The 17,722-nt window shown below is 53.3% G+C and overlaps 1 protein-coding gene across 4 annotated transcripts in view; it reads left to right on the forward strand.

The window, feature by feature from the left end:
* LOC144607437 (3',5'-cyclic-AMP phosphodiesterase 4C-like) overlaps positions 1 to 17,722 on the forward strand; it is a 150,225-nt gene that overhangs the window by 112,245 nt on the left and 20,258 nt on the right. For all 4 annotated transcript variants that reach the window (XM_078424293.1, XM_078424296.1, XM_078424294.1 and 1 more), the window contains 5 exons: positions 3,492 to 3,528; positions 10,010 to 10,086; positions 12,154 to 12,200; positions 16,459 to 16,571; positions 17,004 to 17,097. In XM_078424293.1, the coding sequence (XP_078280419.1) occupies positions 3,492 to 3,528; positions 10,010 to 10,086; positions 12,154 to 12,200; positions 16,459 to 16,571; positions 17,004 to 17,097 (368 nt within the window). The remainder of the gene's footprint in view (positions 1 to 3,491; positions 3,529 to 10,009; positions 10,087 to 12,153; positions 12,201 to 16,458; positions 16,572 to 17,003; positions 17,098 to 17,722) is intronic.

Here is a 17,722-nt window from a genome sequence, read left to right on the forward strand (position 1 = left end):
TGGCCGACCCCTTATTCGTAAACTGTGGCCCCTTGTTCTTGACTCCCCCAACATTGGGAACATGTTTCCTGCCTCTAACGTGTCCAACCCCTTAATAATCTTATACGTTTCGATAAGATCCCCTCTCATCCTCCTAAATTCCAGTGTATACAAGCCTAGTCGCTCCAGTCTTTCAACATACGACAGTCCCGCCATTCCGGGAATTAACCTAGTAAACCTACGCTGCACGCCCTCAATAGCAAGAGTGTAGGTGCGGACAGTGTAGGTGCGGACAGTGTAGGTGCGGACAGTGTAGGTGCGGACAGTGTAGGTGCGGACAGTGTAGGTGTGGACAGTGTAGGCCCAGAGGCCCCGTGCCGCCTAACGGAGGTTGCCTAGCAACCCGCCTCCTGAGTAGACACAAAAAGCTGGAGTAACTCAGCGGGTCAGGCAGCATCTCTGGAGAGAAGGAATGGGTCGAAGACCCGAAACGTCACCCATTCCTTCTCTCCAGAGATGCGACCTGACCCGCTGAGTTACTCCAGCATTTTAGTGTCTATCTTCGGATTAAACCAGCACCTGCAGTTCCTTCTGCAGTGCACATCTATGTGGACCAACCGTATTGAGAATCAGTGGCCAATTCTTTGTGAATGGATTCCTGGAGATCTCAGCACAGGCCCTTCTGCCTACAACCTCCTAACCCACATTCCCACCGTCCACCTTGGCCGTCCCTGCTCTCTCCCCCTGTCACAGAGCATCGCCAATCACCGCTGGCACAGCTACCACCTCACTGCGCCAGGGACCCCGGTTCGATCCTGACCTCGGACGCTGTCAGTGTGGAGTTTGCACGTTCTCTCTCTATGTGATCACCTGGGTTTCCACCGGGTTACCTGGTTTCGTCCCGCTCCCGACCCATCTACATGGGCGGCACGGTGGCACAGCGGTAGAGTTGCCGCCTTACAGCACTTACAGCGCCAGAGACCCGGGTTCGATCCCGACTACGGGTGCTGTCTGTATGGAGTTTGTACGTTCTCCCCCATGACCTGCGTGGGTTTTCTCCGAGATTTCCGGTTTCCTCGCACACTCCAAAGATGTGCAGGTTTGTAGGTTAATTGGCTTGGTATAAATGTGAAATTGTCCCTAGTGTGTGCAGGATAGTGTTAGTGTGCAGGGATCGCTGGTCGGCACGGACTCGGTGGGCCGAAGGGCCTGTTTCTGCGCTGTATCTCTAAACTAAACGGAACCAAACTAAACATTCTCCCCGTGACCACGTGGGTTTTCTCCGGGTGCTCTGGTTTTCTCCCACAAGCCAAAGACGTGCGGGTTTGTAGGTTAATTGGCCTATAAATTGTCCCGAGTGTGCAGGGAGTGGATGTGAAAGTGGGATAACTCACAACTAGTGTGAAGGGGTGATCGAAGGTCGGCATGGACTTGGCGGGCCGAAGGGCCAGATTTCATGCTCTACCTCTTATCTAAATCATTCCTCTCATTACTTAAACCAATGTATTTGTTTTTAAGAATCTAAAAATACCCCATTTCTGAATGCCACCTGATAACTTTACACCTGAGCATGAACTAGCAGGCAGAGATCTGGAAATTGATCTCTAAATTCTTGGAGATGACAGCTTTGCCCTGCAACATTGGCGACCGGGTGGCCGCCATTGGTGGAGCGGGAGCGCGTGGCCGCTGGCTGGGTGAGGTCACGTGGGGCGCGGGGCGGTGATGTCACCCTTTGTCCCTTCGTTGGGAGTGAGGAAGTTGGCATCCCTAACCTGGACTGATGGTGTCCACTGGTCTCTCCTCCATTGTCCCGGTTCCAGGAGTAACTGCTTCAAGCCCCACCCTAGACAGCCCTTGGCATTGCGGCGCTCTGAGCCAGTCCTGGCCCTGGCACTGGGGAAGTAAGTTGGATTTCAACCTTACCCACGTTGGCACGCACAGTCTAATAACCGTGAGACCACTCTGCCCTGAGTGTTGGTGTGTGGGATAAGAAAATAACTGCAGATGCTGGTACAAATCGAAGATATTTATTCACAAAATGCTGGAGTAACTCAGCAGGTCAGGCAGCATCTCAGGAGAGAAGGAATGGGTGACGTTTCGGGTCGAGACGGGGTGAGACTGGTCCTTGATGATGCTGCTGGCCTTGCCGAGGCAGCGTGAGGTGTGGATGGAGTCAATGGAAGGGAGGTTCAGATGGACGAGACATGGTCCTTTAGTTCAAAGGGAGGAGATGATTCAAGCTCTCCTCAACTCTATACACCAGCCAGGGCAGACAGTGCTCACGTGGGCAGGTCCAGCATCACTCCACGTACCCACTCTGTCTGCGCACTTTAACCACAGAGACCTTCACCCCCTCCCTCACAGCCCCCGGCACTCCCACCCATGGCACCGTCTGCCCCCCCTCAACGCACTCTCCCCCTCACACCCACCCCCCACAGCCCCCGGCATTCCCACCCACAGCACCGTATGCCCCCCCCTCACTGCACTCTCCCCCCCCACTGCCCCCCCTCCCCCTCACTGCCACCCCCCCCCCTCACACACCTCCCCCCCTCACACCCCCCCCCCCTCAACGCACATCCACCCTCCCCCCCCAACCCCCTCTTCCTGAATTGTTCTAATTTAATATAAAACAATGAAAGGAACGCTGCTGGGATCGTCTGCCAGCGAGCGGCCGGCCCCAGTGACCGGTCTTGCCAGCGAGCGGCCCCAGTGACCGGTCTGTCAGTGCCCGGCCCGGCCCCAGTGACCGGTCTGTCAGTGCCCAGCCCCAGTGACCGGTCTGTCAGTGCCCGGCCCCAGTGACCGGTCTGTCAGTGCCCGGCCCCAGTGACCGGTCTGTCAGTGCCCGGCCCCAGTGACCGGTCTGTCAGTGCCCGGCCCGGCCCCAGTGACCGGTCTGTCAGTGCCCGGCCCCAGTGACCGGTCTGTCAGTGCCCGGCCCCAGTGACCGGTCTGTCAGTGCCCGGCCCCAGTGACCGGTCTGTCAGTGCCCGGCCCGGCCCCAGTGACCGGTCTGTCAGTGCCCGGCCCCAGTGACCGGTCTGTCAGTGCCCGGCCCCAGTGACCGGTCTGTCAGTGCCCGGCCCCAGTGACCGGTCTGTCAGTGCCCGGCCCCAGTGACCGGTCTGTCAGTGCCCGGCCCCAGTGACCGGTCTGTCAGTGCCCGGCCCCAGTGCCCGGTCTGCCAGTGCCCGGCCCCAGTGACCGGTCTGCCAGTGCCCGGCCCCAGTGACCGGTCTGTCAGTGCCCGGCCCGGCCCCAGTGACCGGTACTGAGCGGTTGGCACGCACATTACGGCCGATTCACTTTTTACGCTCCCACTTTGAGACCTAACTGTGTCGCAGGGAAGAGTTAACTTGAAACTAGTCTGTAGCTACTAGTCACGTAGCGACCAATGCACTCACCCTGACGTGCACAATCTAATAGACGGAGTACCTGGTACATTGTACGTTTGCACTGTATTCATTGTGTGGAAGGACTTCTGTTCTAACTCTGACTCTTTTTGTTCTCAGTCATACGGAAGACATGATTGTGACTCCATTTGCTCAGGTGAGTGGAACGACCTGCCTCCCTGTCCATAACTTCATCAGTGGTGGGAGCAGAATGAGGCAGATCTGTCCCATCAAGTCTACTCCGCCATTCAATCATGGCCAATCTCTCTCTCTCGCCCTTAAGCCCATTCTCCAGCCAAGGAAAAGAACTGTGGATGACGGTTTAAATCAAAGGTAGACACAAAATGCTGGAGTAACTCAGCGGGTCAGGCAGCATCCCTGGAGAGAAGGAATGGGTGACGTTTCGGGTCGAGACCCTTCTTCAGACTGATGTCAGGGGAGGGGGCTGGACAAAGTCTCCCTAGTGTGTAGGGTGGTAAACTGGCATAACATGGAACTAGTGTGTGGGGATCGCTGGTGGCCGCGAACCCGCCCCCTCCCCTGACATCAGTCTGAAGAAGGGTCTCGGCCCAAAACGTCACCCATTCCTTCTCTCCAGAGATGCTGCCTGACCTGCTGAGTTACTCCAGCATTTTGGTGTGTACCATTCCCCTGCCTTCTCCCCATAACCTCTGACACCCACACTAATCAAGAATCGATCTGTCTCTGCCTTAAAAATATCCATTGACTTGACCAACCTCCACAGCCGTCTGTGGCAATGAATTCCACAGATTCACCAACCTCTGACTAAAGAAATTGCTCCTCATCTCCTTCCCAAAGGAACAAGCCCTTCTGCCCACCGAGCCCGAGCCTACCAGCGCCCACCCCATACGCTAGCACGATCCCACACACTGGGGACAATTTACAATTTTACCAAAGCCGATTGACCCACAAACCTGCACGTCTTTGGAGTGTGGGAGAAAGCTGGAGCACCCGGAGAAAACCCACGCAGGTCACGAGGAGAACGTACACACTCTCTAAAGTCTAACTCAGTGGAAAGGTAGGTTTAGTTTGGTTTAGAGATACAGCATAGAAATGGACCCTTCGGCCCACAAGGTCCGCGGCCACCAGCGATCCCCACACACTAGTTCCATGTTATGCCAGTTTCACACCCTACACACTAGGGAGAATTTACAGGAGCCATTTAACCTACAACCCCCGTCTTTGACATATGGGATGAGCACATAGGATCACAGGGAGGACATGCAAACTCTGTACAGACCACCGCCAAGGTCAGGATGGAACCCGGGTCTCTGGCGCTGTGAGGCGGCAACTCTACCACCGTGCCACCCACTGGCCTTGGCCTTGAGACAAAACATCGAGGAGGACATCTTTTGCTCTTCCTCAGAATGCTGGAGACGGCAGGCATGTCAGTGCTGGGGGAGTAGCTCAGTGGGCCAGGCAGCATCTGTGTGTCTCTTATGTGCCAGGTAAAGTGGGGGAGATTTAGCACCAAAGGTGACGCCATGCTGACTGTCTTCTGTGGTGGAAGTCCATGATGTTGACAGAATATAGACAATAGGTGCAGGAGGAGGCCATTCGGCCCTTCGAGCCAGCACCACCATTCAATGTGATCATGGCTGATCATTCTCAATCAGTACCCCGTTCCTGCCTTCTCACCATACCACCTGACTCCGCTATCCTTAAGAGCTCTATCTAGCTCTCTCTTGAATGCATTCAGAGAATTGGCCTCCACTGCCTTCTGAGGCAGAGAATTCCGCAGATTCACAACTCTCTGACTGAAAAAGTTTTTCCTCATCTCAGTTCTAAATGGCCTACCCCTTATTCTTAAACTGTGGCCCCTTGTTCTGGACTCCCCCAACATTGGGAACCTGTTTCCTGCCTCTAACGTGTCCAGACCCTTAATAATCTTATACGTTTCGATAAGATCTCCTCTCATCCTTCTAAATTCCAGTGTATACAAGCCTTGTCGCTCCAGTCTTTCAACATATGACAGTCCCGCCATTCCGGGAATTAACCTAGTAAACCTTTGCTGCACGCCCTCAATAGCAAGAATATCCTTCCTCAAATTTGGAGACCAAAACTGCGCACAGTACTCCAGGTGCGGTCTCACTAGGGCCCTGTACAACTGCAGAAGGACCTCTTTGCTCCTATACTCAACTCCTCTTGTTATGAAGGCCAACAATTCCATTGGCTTTCTTCACTGCCTGCTGTACCTGCATGCTTCCTTTCAGTGACTGTTGCACTAGGACGCCCAGATCTCGTTGCACGTCCCCTTTTCCTAACTTGACACCATTCAGATAACACTCTGCCTTCCTATTCTTACCACCAAAGTGGATAACCTCACACTATATTCAGGGACATGGAAGGATGAAGAATGGAAGGTGTCCGTGTTGGGCGTCACGGTTGTGCTGGGGCCCGGTACGGCCTGCCCTCTCTGCTGCCCGATGCCAGGGTGCCCTGGTGCACCGGTCAGTGCGGGTCAGTGTCTGGACCATCCATGTGACACCATTGTAGAATCAGCCTCGCGATTGGTCGGAATTCCTTTTATTCGACTGTTCCCACCTACAATCAATAATTCCGCACGCCCGGCGCCTAGGCCAATCGCAAGCTCCGAAATTGGCAGGTGGCGGCATTTGAAGGTTGCCGGGGAACACGAGAGCAAAGCTGAACATGTTTGGCCGTTTCTGCTGTTGCTGCCTCGTACCGGAGAAACAAGCCATCGTACAAGTACCGAACCAGATGTCGGAACCCGAGCCCCCGCCCGAGCCCCCGCCCGAGCCCGAAATCAAGTCCAGGGATAAGGGCTGGCCGGGCATACACTTACAGTTTGATGACACTCCAGATGAAATTGATTACCAGAAGGTAACCGGGTGGGCAGGGAAACCCTGATCTCCAATCTGTCCGGGTCACGGTCTACCTGAGACCGTACTGCGTGCAGATGGCCAGCGACTTGTATGGGGCAGTTATCCTATCCTCGAATCCGTGCAGGGAGCTTGGCCTGAATGTGTGCATGTCACCCCGGGCCCGCGTCTCTGCCAGTCTCCCATGTTGACCCAACCCTCTCTGGGTTCTTGCAACCATTAGCACCTCCCATTATCTCCAAATGTTCCAAATGGTTTCTGCTGCCAATAGACAATAGACATTAGACAATAGGTGCAGGAGGAGGCCAAACGGCCCTTCGAGCCAGCACCGCCATTCAATGTGATCATGGCTGATCATTCTCAATCAGTACCCCGTTCCTGCCTTCTCCCCATACCCCCGATGAAGTACGTTGAAGTGATGTAAGGCAAACAGCAGTTTCTGTACATACGAGACTCATGTACCCTGCCAAGGATTGATAATGGATGTTCAGTCTTTTTGGTTGGAGAACAAGGGTTCATAAGTTCTAGGAGCAGAATTAGGCCATTCGGCCCATCAAGTCTACTCCGCCATTCAATCATGGCTGATATATCTCTCCCTCTCAACCCCATTCTCCTGCCTTAGCTCCAAAACCCCTGACACCCGCACTAATCGAGAATCTCTGCCTTAAATATATCCATTGACTTGGCCTCCACAGCCGTCTGTGGTAATCAATTCCACAGATTCACCGCCCTCTGGCTAAAGAAATTCCTCCTCATCTCCTTTCAAAAGGAGCGCCTTTTACTCTGAGCTGTGCCCTCTGGTCCTGGACTCTCCCACTAGTGGAACCATCCTCTCCTTCATTCTAAAGGAGGGTCCCAACTCAAAACGTCGTCTTTCTGTAAAAAGAAAACGAACTGCAGATGCTGCTTTATAAAAAAAGACACAGAGTGCTGGAGTAACTAAGTGAGTCAGGCAATGTGTCCTAATATCCTTTGTAAGTGTGTCCTATATCATTTCTTTGTCCCGCCCCCCCCCCCCCCCCCCCCCGACATCAGTCTGAAGAAGGGTCTCGACTTGAAACGTCACCCATTCCTTCTCTCTAGAGGTGCTGCCTGACCCGCTGAGTTACTCCAGTATTTTGTGATACCTTCTAGGTGAGTCAGGCAGCATCTCTGGGGAACATCAATCAGTTGCATTTTGGGTCAGGACTCTACTTCAGACTGTAGAATGGTCCCGACTCGAAATGCCATCTATCTGAAGAAGGGTCCTGACCCAAAACGTCCCTTATCCATGTTCTCCAGAGTACTTGCTCTGTGTTACCTCCAGCGCTTTGTATTTGTTTTGTAAAGCAGCATCTGCAGTTCCTTTTTGGGGCGGCACAGTGGCGCAGCGGTAGAGTTGCATGCCCTGCAACACTTTCAGTGTCAGAGACCCGGGTTCGATCCCGACTACGGGCGCTGTCTGTACGGAGTTTGTACGTTCTCCCCGTGACCACGTGGGTTTTCTCCGAGATCTTCGGTTTCCTCCCACATTTCAAAGACGTACAAGTTTGTAGGTTAATTGACTTGGTGTATGTGTAAATTGTCCCCAGTGTGTGTAGGATAGTGTTAGTGTGCGGGGAACGCTGGTGTGTGCGGACTCGGTGGGCCGAAGGGCCAGTTTCTGCGCTGTATCTCTAAGCTAAACTAAACTACAATGCAGCACTGGTCCAGACTTCTCCGTTTGTGTACGTGTGCAGGATTATAACGTGTGTGCTTCCAATATTCTTACACTTCTAAATCTAGCAAAAAGATAGACACAAAATGTTGGAGTAACTCAGCGGGTCAGGCAGCATTTCTGGAGTGAAGGAATGGGTGGCATTTCAGGACGAGACCCTTCTTCAGACTGAAAATGGGTCGTGACCTGAAACGTCACCGATTCCTTTTCTCCAGAGATGTTGCCTGACCCGCAGAGTTACTCCAGTATTTTGTGTCTATCTTCAGTGTAAGCCAGCATCTGCAGTTCCTTCCTACACAAGACATTCAGAGGGGCAGGCAAATGGAAGAAAGACACAAACGGAGATTGGGGACAAGTGAAGAGAGAACTGATTAAGGGTTGGTTTGGTGCTGGGAACTTAGTTGCTGCAACTGCGATTCTAATTGGTCATAATTGATAGAGCAGAATTAGGCCATTCGGCCCATCAAGTCTACTCCGCCATTCAATCATGGCTGATCTATCTCTCCCTCCTAACCCCATACTCCTGCCTTCTCCCCGTTACCCCTAACACCTGTACTATTTAGAATTTGAGGGTCTCCCTGCTTGCTACTGGAGAAGGATATGGGTTCCTACATCTTATAGACAATAGGTGCAGGAGGAGGCCATTCGGCCCTTCGAGCCAGCACCGCCATTCAATGTGATCATGGCTGATCATTCTCAATCAGTACTCCGTTCCTGCCTTCTCCCCATACCCCCTGACTCCGCTATCCTTAAGAGCTCTATCTAGCTCTCTCTTGAATAGATCCAGAGAATTGGCCTTCTGAGGCAGAGAATTCCACAGATTCACAACTCTCTGACTGGAAAGGTTTTTCCTCATCTCCGTTCTAAATGGCCTACCCCTTATTCTTAAACTGTGGCCCCTTGTTCTGGACTCCCCCAACATTGGGAACATGTTTCCTGCCTCTAACGTGTCCAACCCCTTAATAAGCTTATACGTTTAGATAAGATCTCCTCTCATCCTTCTAAATTCCAGCCTAGTCGCTCCAGTCTTTCAACATATGACAGTCCCGCCATTCCGGGAATTAACCTAGTGAACCTTCACCCATGAGTTGTTCTTTAAAACCTCACCCCCTGGACCTTGGCAGGTGAGGATCAGTTGCTCTTGCTATTGAGGGAGTGCAGCGTAGGTTCACCAGGTTGATTCCCAAAAGAATGGATCAACTGGGATTGTATTCATTGGAATTTAGAAGGATGAGAGGGGATCTTATAGAAACATATGAAATCCTTAAGGGATTGGACAGGCTAGATGCAGGAAAAATGTTCCCGAAGTTGGGGGAGTCCAGAACCAGGGGCCACAGTTTAAGAATAAGGGGTCGGCCATTTAAGACTGAGGTGAGGAAAAACATTTTCACCCAGAGAGTTGTGAATCTGTGGGATTCTCTGCCACAGGAGGCAGTGGAGGCCGATTCACTGGATGTTTTCTAGAGAGAGTTAGATTTAGCTCTAAGGGCTAACGGAATCAAGGGATGTGGGGAGAAAGCAGGAACGGGGTACTGATTGTGGATGATCAGCCATGATCACATTGAATGGTGGTGCTGGCTCGAAGGGCCGAATGGCCTCCTCCTGCACCTATTTTCTATGTTTTGAAGTCCGCAGGGAATGAAGTACTGGGCCAAATCCAGCCACACACACAACTTCCCTGTGGCATTTGCTTTGAGCTGACTCTTTGCTGACCCAGGCTGGTGTAGCTGAACATTCACGCCACACAAGTTTCTATGTTTCTTACCAACGCCTCACTTTCCGATGATCGCCGCAGAAAATACAGGAGCAAAGGAACAGGAAAGGGACACGCCACCCATCCCTTCCCTCCGGAGATGCTGCCTGTCCCACTGAGTCACTCCAGCATTTTGTGTCTATCTTCGGTTTCAACCAGCCTCTGCAGTTGCTCCCCTCACTTGCCAATGCTCCCCAGCCTGAGGGGGGGGGCACTGAGGGGGCACTGAGGGGGCACTGAGGGGGATCGTGCTTGCATGGGCAGCCGGAGTCCGTGATATCAGGACATGTTTGGTGAGCCGTGTTTCTCTGCTGTCTTTCTCCAGGTGCTGGCCAGTTTGCGGACCGTGCGGCAGAATGTTGCATCATTCTCAAGTCCTGGACAGGATCAACTCAAGTCCAAGTGAGTGCTTTACGTAACCTGGGCGGGCGGGCGGGCAGCACGCAGGCGTTTCTTTAGACTTGGGTGAGTGGGCGGATACATGGCAGATGCAGTTTAATGTAGATAAGTGTGAGGTTATTCACTTTGGAAGTAAGAATAGAAAGGCAGATTATTATCTGAATGGTGTCAAGATAGGAAGAGGGGATGTTCAACGAGATCTGGGTGTCCTAGTGCATGAGTCACTGAAAGGAAGCATGCAGGTACAGCAGGCAGTGAAGAAAGCCAATGGAATCTTGGCCTTCGTAACAAGAGGAGTTGAGTATAGGAGCAAAGAGGTCCTTCTACAGTTGTACAGGGCCCTAGTGAGACCGCACCTGGAGTACTGTGTGCAGTTTTGGTCTCCAAATTTGAGGAAGGATATTCTTGCTATTGAGGGTGTGCAGCGTAGGTTCACTAGGTTAATTCCCGGAATGGCGGGACTGTCGTATGTTGAAAGGCTGGAGCAATTAGGCTTGTATACACTGGAATTTAGAAGGATGAGGGGGGATCTTATTGAAACATATAAGATAATTAGGGGATTGGACACATTAGAGGCAGGAAACATGTTCCCAATGTTGTGGGAGTCCAGAACAAGGGACCACAGTTTAAGAATAAGGGGTAGGCCATTTAGAATGGAGATGAGGAAGAACTTTTTCAGTCAGAGAGTGGTGAAGGTGTGGAATTCTCTGCCTCAGAAGGCAGTGGAGGCCAGTTCGTTGGATGCTTTCAAGAGAGAGCTGGATAGAGCTCTTAAGAATAGCGGAGTGAGGGGGTATGGGGAGAAGGCAGGAACGGGGTACTGATTGAGAGTGATCAGCCATGATCGCATTGAATGGCGGTGCTGGCTCGAAGGGCTGAATGGCCTACTCCTGCATCTATTGTCTATTGTCTATTGACTTTACACTGAGGGTGGCGGGTGTACGGAACAAACTGCCGGAGAAGGTAGTTGAGGCTGGGACCATCGCAACGCAGAAGAAACATTTAGACAGGTACGATGGATAGGTTCTGTTTGGAGGGATTATACGGGCCAAACGCAGGCTGGTGGGACTAGTGAGGATGGGGCATGTTGGTCGGCGTGGGCAAGTTGGGCCGAAGAGCCGGTTTCCATGCTGTAGGGCTCTCTGATTCCATTTAGAGATGAGATGTTGGAAATCCCCTTACCCCCCCTTCCCCTCACACCCTGACCATCCCCATCCCCACTCACACCCTGATTGATTCCTGGGATGGCAGGACTTTCATATGAAGAAAGACTGGATAGACTCGGTTTTACTCGCTGGAATTTAGAAGATTGAGGGGGGATCTTATAGAAACTTACAAAACTCTTAAGGGGTTGGACAGGCTAGATGCAGGAAGATTGTTCCCGATGTTGGGGAAGTCCAGAACAAGGGGTCACAGTTTAAGGATAAGGGAGAAGTATTTTAGGACCGAGATGAGAAAGTTTTTTTTCACGCAGAGAGTGATGAATCTGTGGAAATCTCTGCCACAGAAGGTAGTTGAGGCCAGTTCATTGGCTATATTTAAGAGGGAGTTAGATGTGGCCCTTGTGGCTAAAGGGATCAGGGGGTATGGAGAGAAGGCAGGTACAGGATACTGAGTTGGATGATCAGCCATGATCATATTGAATGGCGGTTGCAGGCTCGAAGGGCCGAATGGCCTCCTCCTGCACCTATTTTCTATGTTTCTATGGCCTTACCCTCCATCCCCACCCTTGACTGGTCAGGGCGGCCACGGTGGCACAGCAGTAGAGTTACTGCCTCAGCGCCAGAGACCCGGGTTCGATCCCGACTATGGGCGCCGTCTGTACGGAGTTTGTACGTTCTCCCCGTGACCTGCGTGGGTTTTCTCCGAGATCTTCGGTTTCCTCCCACTCTCCAAAGACGTGCAGGTTTGTAGGTTAATTGGCTTTGGTTAGAAATGTAAATCAGGATAGCGTTAGTGTGTGGGGATGGATGGTCGGCACGGACTCAGTGGGCCGAGGGGCCAGTTTCCGCGCTGTATCTCTACACTCTCAAGGTGTGCCGCTCATCCATCTTTCTGCTTCCTCCACAGCTGGCGAACGGCAGGCACCCCAGGGATCAGTCAGCAAGCCCCACACGGTGAGTGAGAGATTTACATGGGCCCTCCTCTGCTGGAGTCATGGAGTGGGTACAGTGTGGAAACATGCTGATCAACACCATCGCATCTGCCTTCACCACCCTCCCTGGCAGCACGCTCCAGATACCCACCGCCTCGGGTTGCCAACTTCCTTACTCCTAAATACGGGACAAAGGGTGACGTCACCGCCCCGCGCCCCACGTGACCTCACCCAGCCAGCGGCCACATGCTCCCGCTCCACCAATGGCGGCCGCCCGGGCCGGGAGGTGGGTTGTTATGCAACCTCCGTTAGGCGGTGCCCGGTCCGCCGGGCCTACAGTGTCCGGGCCATCAGTGTCCAGGCATACAGTGTCCGGGCCAACAGTGTCCAGGCATACAGTGTCCAGGCATACAGTGTCCGGGCCAACAGTGTCCAGGCATACAGTGTCCAGGCCTACAGTGTCCATGCATACAGTGTCCAGGCCTATAGTGTCCAGGCCTGCAGTGTCCAGGCATACAGTGTCCAGGCATACAGTGTCCGGGCCTGCAGTGTCCATGCATACAGTGTCCAGGCATACAGTGTCCAGGCATGCAGTGTCCAGGCATACAGTGTCCAGGCCTACAGTGTCCAGGCCTGCAGTGTCAAGGCATACAGTGTCCAGGCCTACAGTGTCTGGGCCAACAGTGTCCAGGCATACAGTGTCCGGGCCAACAGTGTCCAGGCATACAGTGTCTGGGCCTACAGTGTCCAGGCATACAGTGTCCGGGCCTACAGTGTCTGGGCCTACAGTGTCCGGGCCTACAGTGTCCAGGCCTGCAGTGTCCAGGCCTACAGTGTCTGGGCCTACAGTGTCCAGGCCGACAGTGTCCAGGCCTACAGTGTCCAGGCCTGCAGTGTCCAGGCATACAGTGTCCAGGCCTACAGTGTCTGGGCCTACAGTGTCCAGGCCTGCAGTGTCCGGGCCAACAGTGTCCAGGCCTACAGTGTCCGGACCTACAGTGTCCAGGCCTACAGTGTCCAGGCATACAGTGTCCAGGCATGCAGTGTCCAGGCATACAGTGTCCAGGCCTGCCATGTCCAGGCATACAGTGTCCAGGCATACAGTGTCCGGGCCTACAGTGTCCGGGCCTGCAGTGTCCGTGCCTGCAGTGTCCAGGCCTACAGTGTCCAGGCCTACAGTGTCCGGGCCTGCAGTGTCCGTGCCTGCAGTGTCCAGGCCTACAGTGTCCGGGCCTACAGTGTCCAGGCCTACAGTGTCCGGGCCTGCAGTGTCCGTGCCTGCAGTGTCCAGGCCTACAGTGTCCGTGCCTGCAGTGTCCAGGCCTACAGTGTCCGGGCATACAGTGTCCAGGCATGCAGTGTCCAGGCATACAGTGTCCAGGCATACAGTGTCCAGGCCTGCAGTGTCCAGGCATGCAGTGTCCAGGCCTACAGTGTCCGGGCCTGCAGTGTCCGTACCTGCAGTGTCCAGGCCTAGTGTCCGGGCCTACTGTGTCCAGGCCTACAGTGTCTGGGCCTGCAGTGTCCGTGCCTGCAGTGTCCAGGCCTACAGTGTCCGGGCCTGCAGTGTCCAGGCCTGCAGTGTCCAGGCCTACAGCACCGTCTGGGCCTAATACAGAACAAGGGCGGTCCCGTACGGGACAAACCAATTCAGCCCAAAATATGGAATGTCCCGGCTAATACGGGACAGTTGGTGACCCTACCACTACCCTCTGTGTAAAAGAAAATAGGTGTCCCATTCATCTCCTTTAAGCTTTGTCCTTTTCACTTTAAGGTATGCCCTTTAGTCTTTGACATTTGCACCATAGAAGGAAAAAGACTGTCTGGAGAGTCATAGAGAGATATGGCGTGGAAACAGGCCCTTCGGCCTAACCTGCCCACAACGGCCAACATGTCCTATCTGCACTAGTCCCACATGCCTGCATTTGGCCCATATCCCTTGAAACCTGTCCTATCCTGTCTAAATGTTTTTTAAATGTTGTGATAGTCCCTGCCTCAAGTCCCTCCTCTGGCAGCTCGTTCCATTCACCCACCACCTATTGTGTGGAAAAAAAAAGGCACCCCACCAGGTTCCCATTAAATCTTTCCCCCCTTAAACCCAAGTCCTCTGGTTCTCGATTCTCCCACTCAGGCCAAAAGACACTGTGAATTTACCCAATCTATTCCTCTCTTAATTTTGTTCACCTCTGTAAGATCACCCCTCAACCTCCTGCGCTCCAAGGAATAGAGTCCCAGCCTGCCCAACCCCTCCCGACAGCTCAGGCCATCATGTCCTGGCAACATCCTGGTAAATCTTCTTTGAACCCTTTCAAGCTTGACCACATCTTTCCCGTAACGCGGTGACCAAAACTGAACACAATACTCTAAATGTATCGGAAGTCTAAATGCGGAAACAGGCCCTTCGGCCCACCGGGTCCGTGCCGACCAGCGATCCCCGCACTATCCTACACCCACTAGGGACAATTTTTACATTTACCAAACCAACTTACCTACAAACCTGCACGTCTTTGGAGTGTGGGAGGAAACCGAAGCACCCGGAGAAAACCCACGCAGGTCACGGGGAGAACGTACAAACTCCGTACAGACAGCGCCCGTAGTCGGGATCGAACGTGGGTCTCCGGCGCTGCATTCGCTGTAAGGCAGCAACTCTACCGCTGCGCCACCGTGATCGCAGGGTGGAGACGGGTGGTGGAGGCTAGTTTGAGTGATGGACCGGACTGCATTCACCACTGCAACTTTGTGCAGTCTTGGGCAGTGCAGTTGCTGCACTGAGCTGGGAGGAATGTCGACCGAATGTGTGGGGAAATTGTCGAGAATCGTTGGAGACCTGGTCAACTTCCTTAGTCTTCTGAGGAAGTCGAGGCATTGGTGGAGTTACCTGGCTGAAATGTCACTGTGGTTGGACAGGCCCCAACCCGAAACGTCACCTATCCATGTTCTCCACAGATGCTGCCTGACCCGCTGAGTTACTCCAGCACTCTGTGAAACGTCACCTATCCATGTTCTCCACAGATGCTGCCTGACCCGCTGAGATACTCCAGCACTCTGTGAAACGTCACCTATCCGTGTTCTCCACAGATGCTGCCTGACCCGCTGAGTTACTCCAGCACTCTGTGTCCTTTCAGGATATTTGTTGCACTTGTACAACCTTCTAGGTTTCTCAATGTTGCATCTGACGCATGTTCTTCATCTAAACTTCTCACGCTTGTTTACAAAGACTGCGGTCTTACAATCGCCGACCCTCTGCCCTGCTGGTTCTGGCCTCGTGATTACCCCCATTTTTATTGCTCCACCATTTCTATTTTGAATGCTCCACCTCTGGCAACTATGCCATCAGTGACCAAACATCTGGTGTAGGAATGAACTGCAGATGCTGGTTTAAATCGAAGGTAGACACAGAGTGCTGGAGTAACTCAGCGGGACAGGCAGTATCTCGGTAGAGAAGGAATGGGTGGTGTTTTGGGTCGAGACCCTTCTTCATACTGATGTCAGGGGAGTGGGAGGGACACAGATAGAATGTCGTCGGAGACGGTAAGACTGGTGGGAGAATTGGGAAGGGGAGGGGATGGAGAGAGAGAGAGAGGGAAACATGGGCTATCTGAAGTTAGAGAAGTCAATGTTCACACCACTGGGATGTAAGCTACCCAAGTGAAATAGGAGGTGCTGTTCCCTGGGTAGCTTACACCCCAGCGGCATGAACAAGCTTCCCAGTGACTGTCCCACCTTCCTACCCCCGCTGGATGTAGCAGGATTAGAGGGTGTGAGCTACAGGGAGAGGTTGAGCGGGCTGGGTCTCTTTTCCATGGAGCGCAAGAGGATGAGGGGTGATCTTATAGAGGTGTACAAAATCATAAGAGGAATAGATCGGGTAGATGCACAGAGTCTCTTGCCCAGAGTAGGGGAATCGAGGACCAGAGGACATAGGTTCAAGGTGAAAGGGAAAAGATTTAATGGGAATCCGAGGAGTAACTGTTTCAGAGGGTGGTGGGTGTGTGGAACAAGCTGCCAGAGCAGGTAGTTGAGGCTGGGACTATCCCATCGTTTAAGAAACAGTTGGACAGGTACATGGATAGGACAGGTTTGGAGGGATATGGACCAAGCGCAGGCAGGTGGGACTAGTGTAGCTGGGGCATGTTGGCCGGTGTGGGCGAGTTGGGCCGAAGGGCCGGACTCCACACGGTCTCACTCTGTGACTGTGTGTGTGTGTGTGTGTGTGTGTGTGTGTGTGTGTCCCCACACGGTCTCACTCTGTGACTGTGTGTGTGTGTGTGTGTCCCCAGAGGACGGCTCTCAGAAGATGGCCTTGGAGACCCTGAAGGAGCTGGACTGGTGCTTGGATCAGCTGGAGACTCTGCAAACCCGCCACTCCGTCAGTGAGATGGCGTCCGACAAGGTGAGCGGGCGACGGTGGGGGGGGGGGGGGGGGGGTGGAGGTGGGGGGTGGGGGTGGGGGGGGGGTGGGGTTGGGGGGGGGTGACGAGATGGGGGGAGGGAGGGGCTTGTTCCATGACGGACGCGGATGATGAAGCCGGAGCATGCACCGCTACCTCTCGGGGCTGCAGGGAGGATGTGCAAACTCCGCGCAGACAGCAGCGGAGGGAGGGCAGGCTGGCACCCTGGGACGCGGAGCTGAGAATTCAATGGAACACTGTGTTGTCACACATGAGGAGCGGCTGTGAAAGTCTCTGCTTTGCGGGCCGCGCCAGGGTATGCAAATAGCCGCCGCCTAAAGGGCCCAATGCTGCTCCTGTCACTAGTGGCCTTAGGACCTTAATGTCACCAAATGTGCCATCGCCATTATTTAACACGTGACTTCTCTCAACAGTTTAAGAGAATGCTGAACAGGGAGTTGACCCAGCTCGCTGAGATGAGCCGTTCAGGAAACCAGGTGTCCGAGTTCATTTCCCACACATTTCTAGGTGAGTTCAGTACCTGACCAACTGTTTCTGAAATGATGGGAAAGTCCCAGCGTCAACTACCTCCTCTGGCAGCTCGTTCCATACACCCACCACCCTCTGTGTGAAAACGTCACCCACCCGGATTCCTATTAAATCTTTTCCCCTTCACCTTGAACCTGTGTCCTCTGGTCCTCGATTCCCCTACTCTGGGCAAGAGACTCTTTGCATCTACCCAATCTATTCCTCTCATGATTTTGTACACCTCTGAAAGACCACCCCTCATCCTCCTGCGCTCCATGGAATAGAGACCCAGCCTGCTCAACCTATTAAATCTTTTCCCCATCACCTTGAACCTATGTCCTCTGGTCCTCGATTCCCCTGGGTGAGTGCAGTACCACTGCCTATATTCAGTGTAAGGAAATAACTGCAGATGCTGGTACAAATCGAAGGTATTTATTTCACAAAATGCTGGAGTAACTCAGCAGGTCAGGCAGCATCTCGGGAGAGAAGGAATGGGTGACGTTTCGGGTCGAGACCCTTCTTCAGACTTATGTCAGGGGGGCGGGACAAAGGAAGGATATAGGTGGAGACAGGAAGATAGAGGGAGATCTGGGAAGGAGGAGGGGAAGAGAGGGACAGAGGAACT

Source organism: Rhinoraja longicauda, chromosome 28 (assembly GCF_053455715.1).
Source record: "Rhinoraja longicauda isolate Sanriku21f chromosome 28, sRhiLon1.1, whole genome shotgun sequence".
Lineage (NCBI taxonomy): Eukaryota > Metazoa > Chordata > Chondrichthyes > Rajiformes > Arhynchobatidae > Rhinoraja > Rhinoraja longicauda.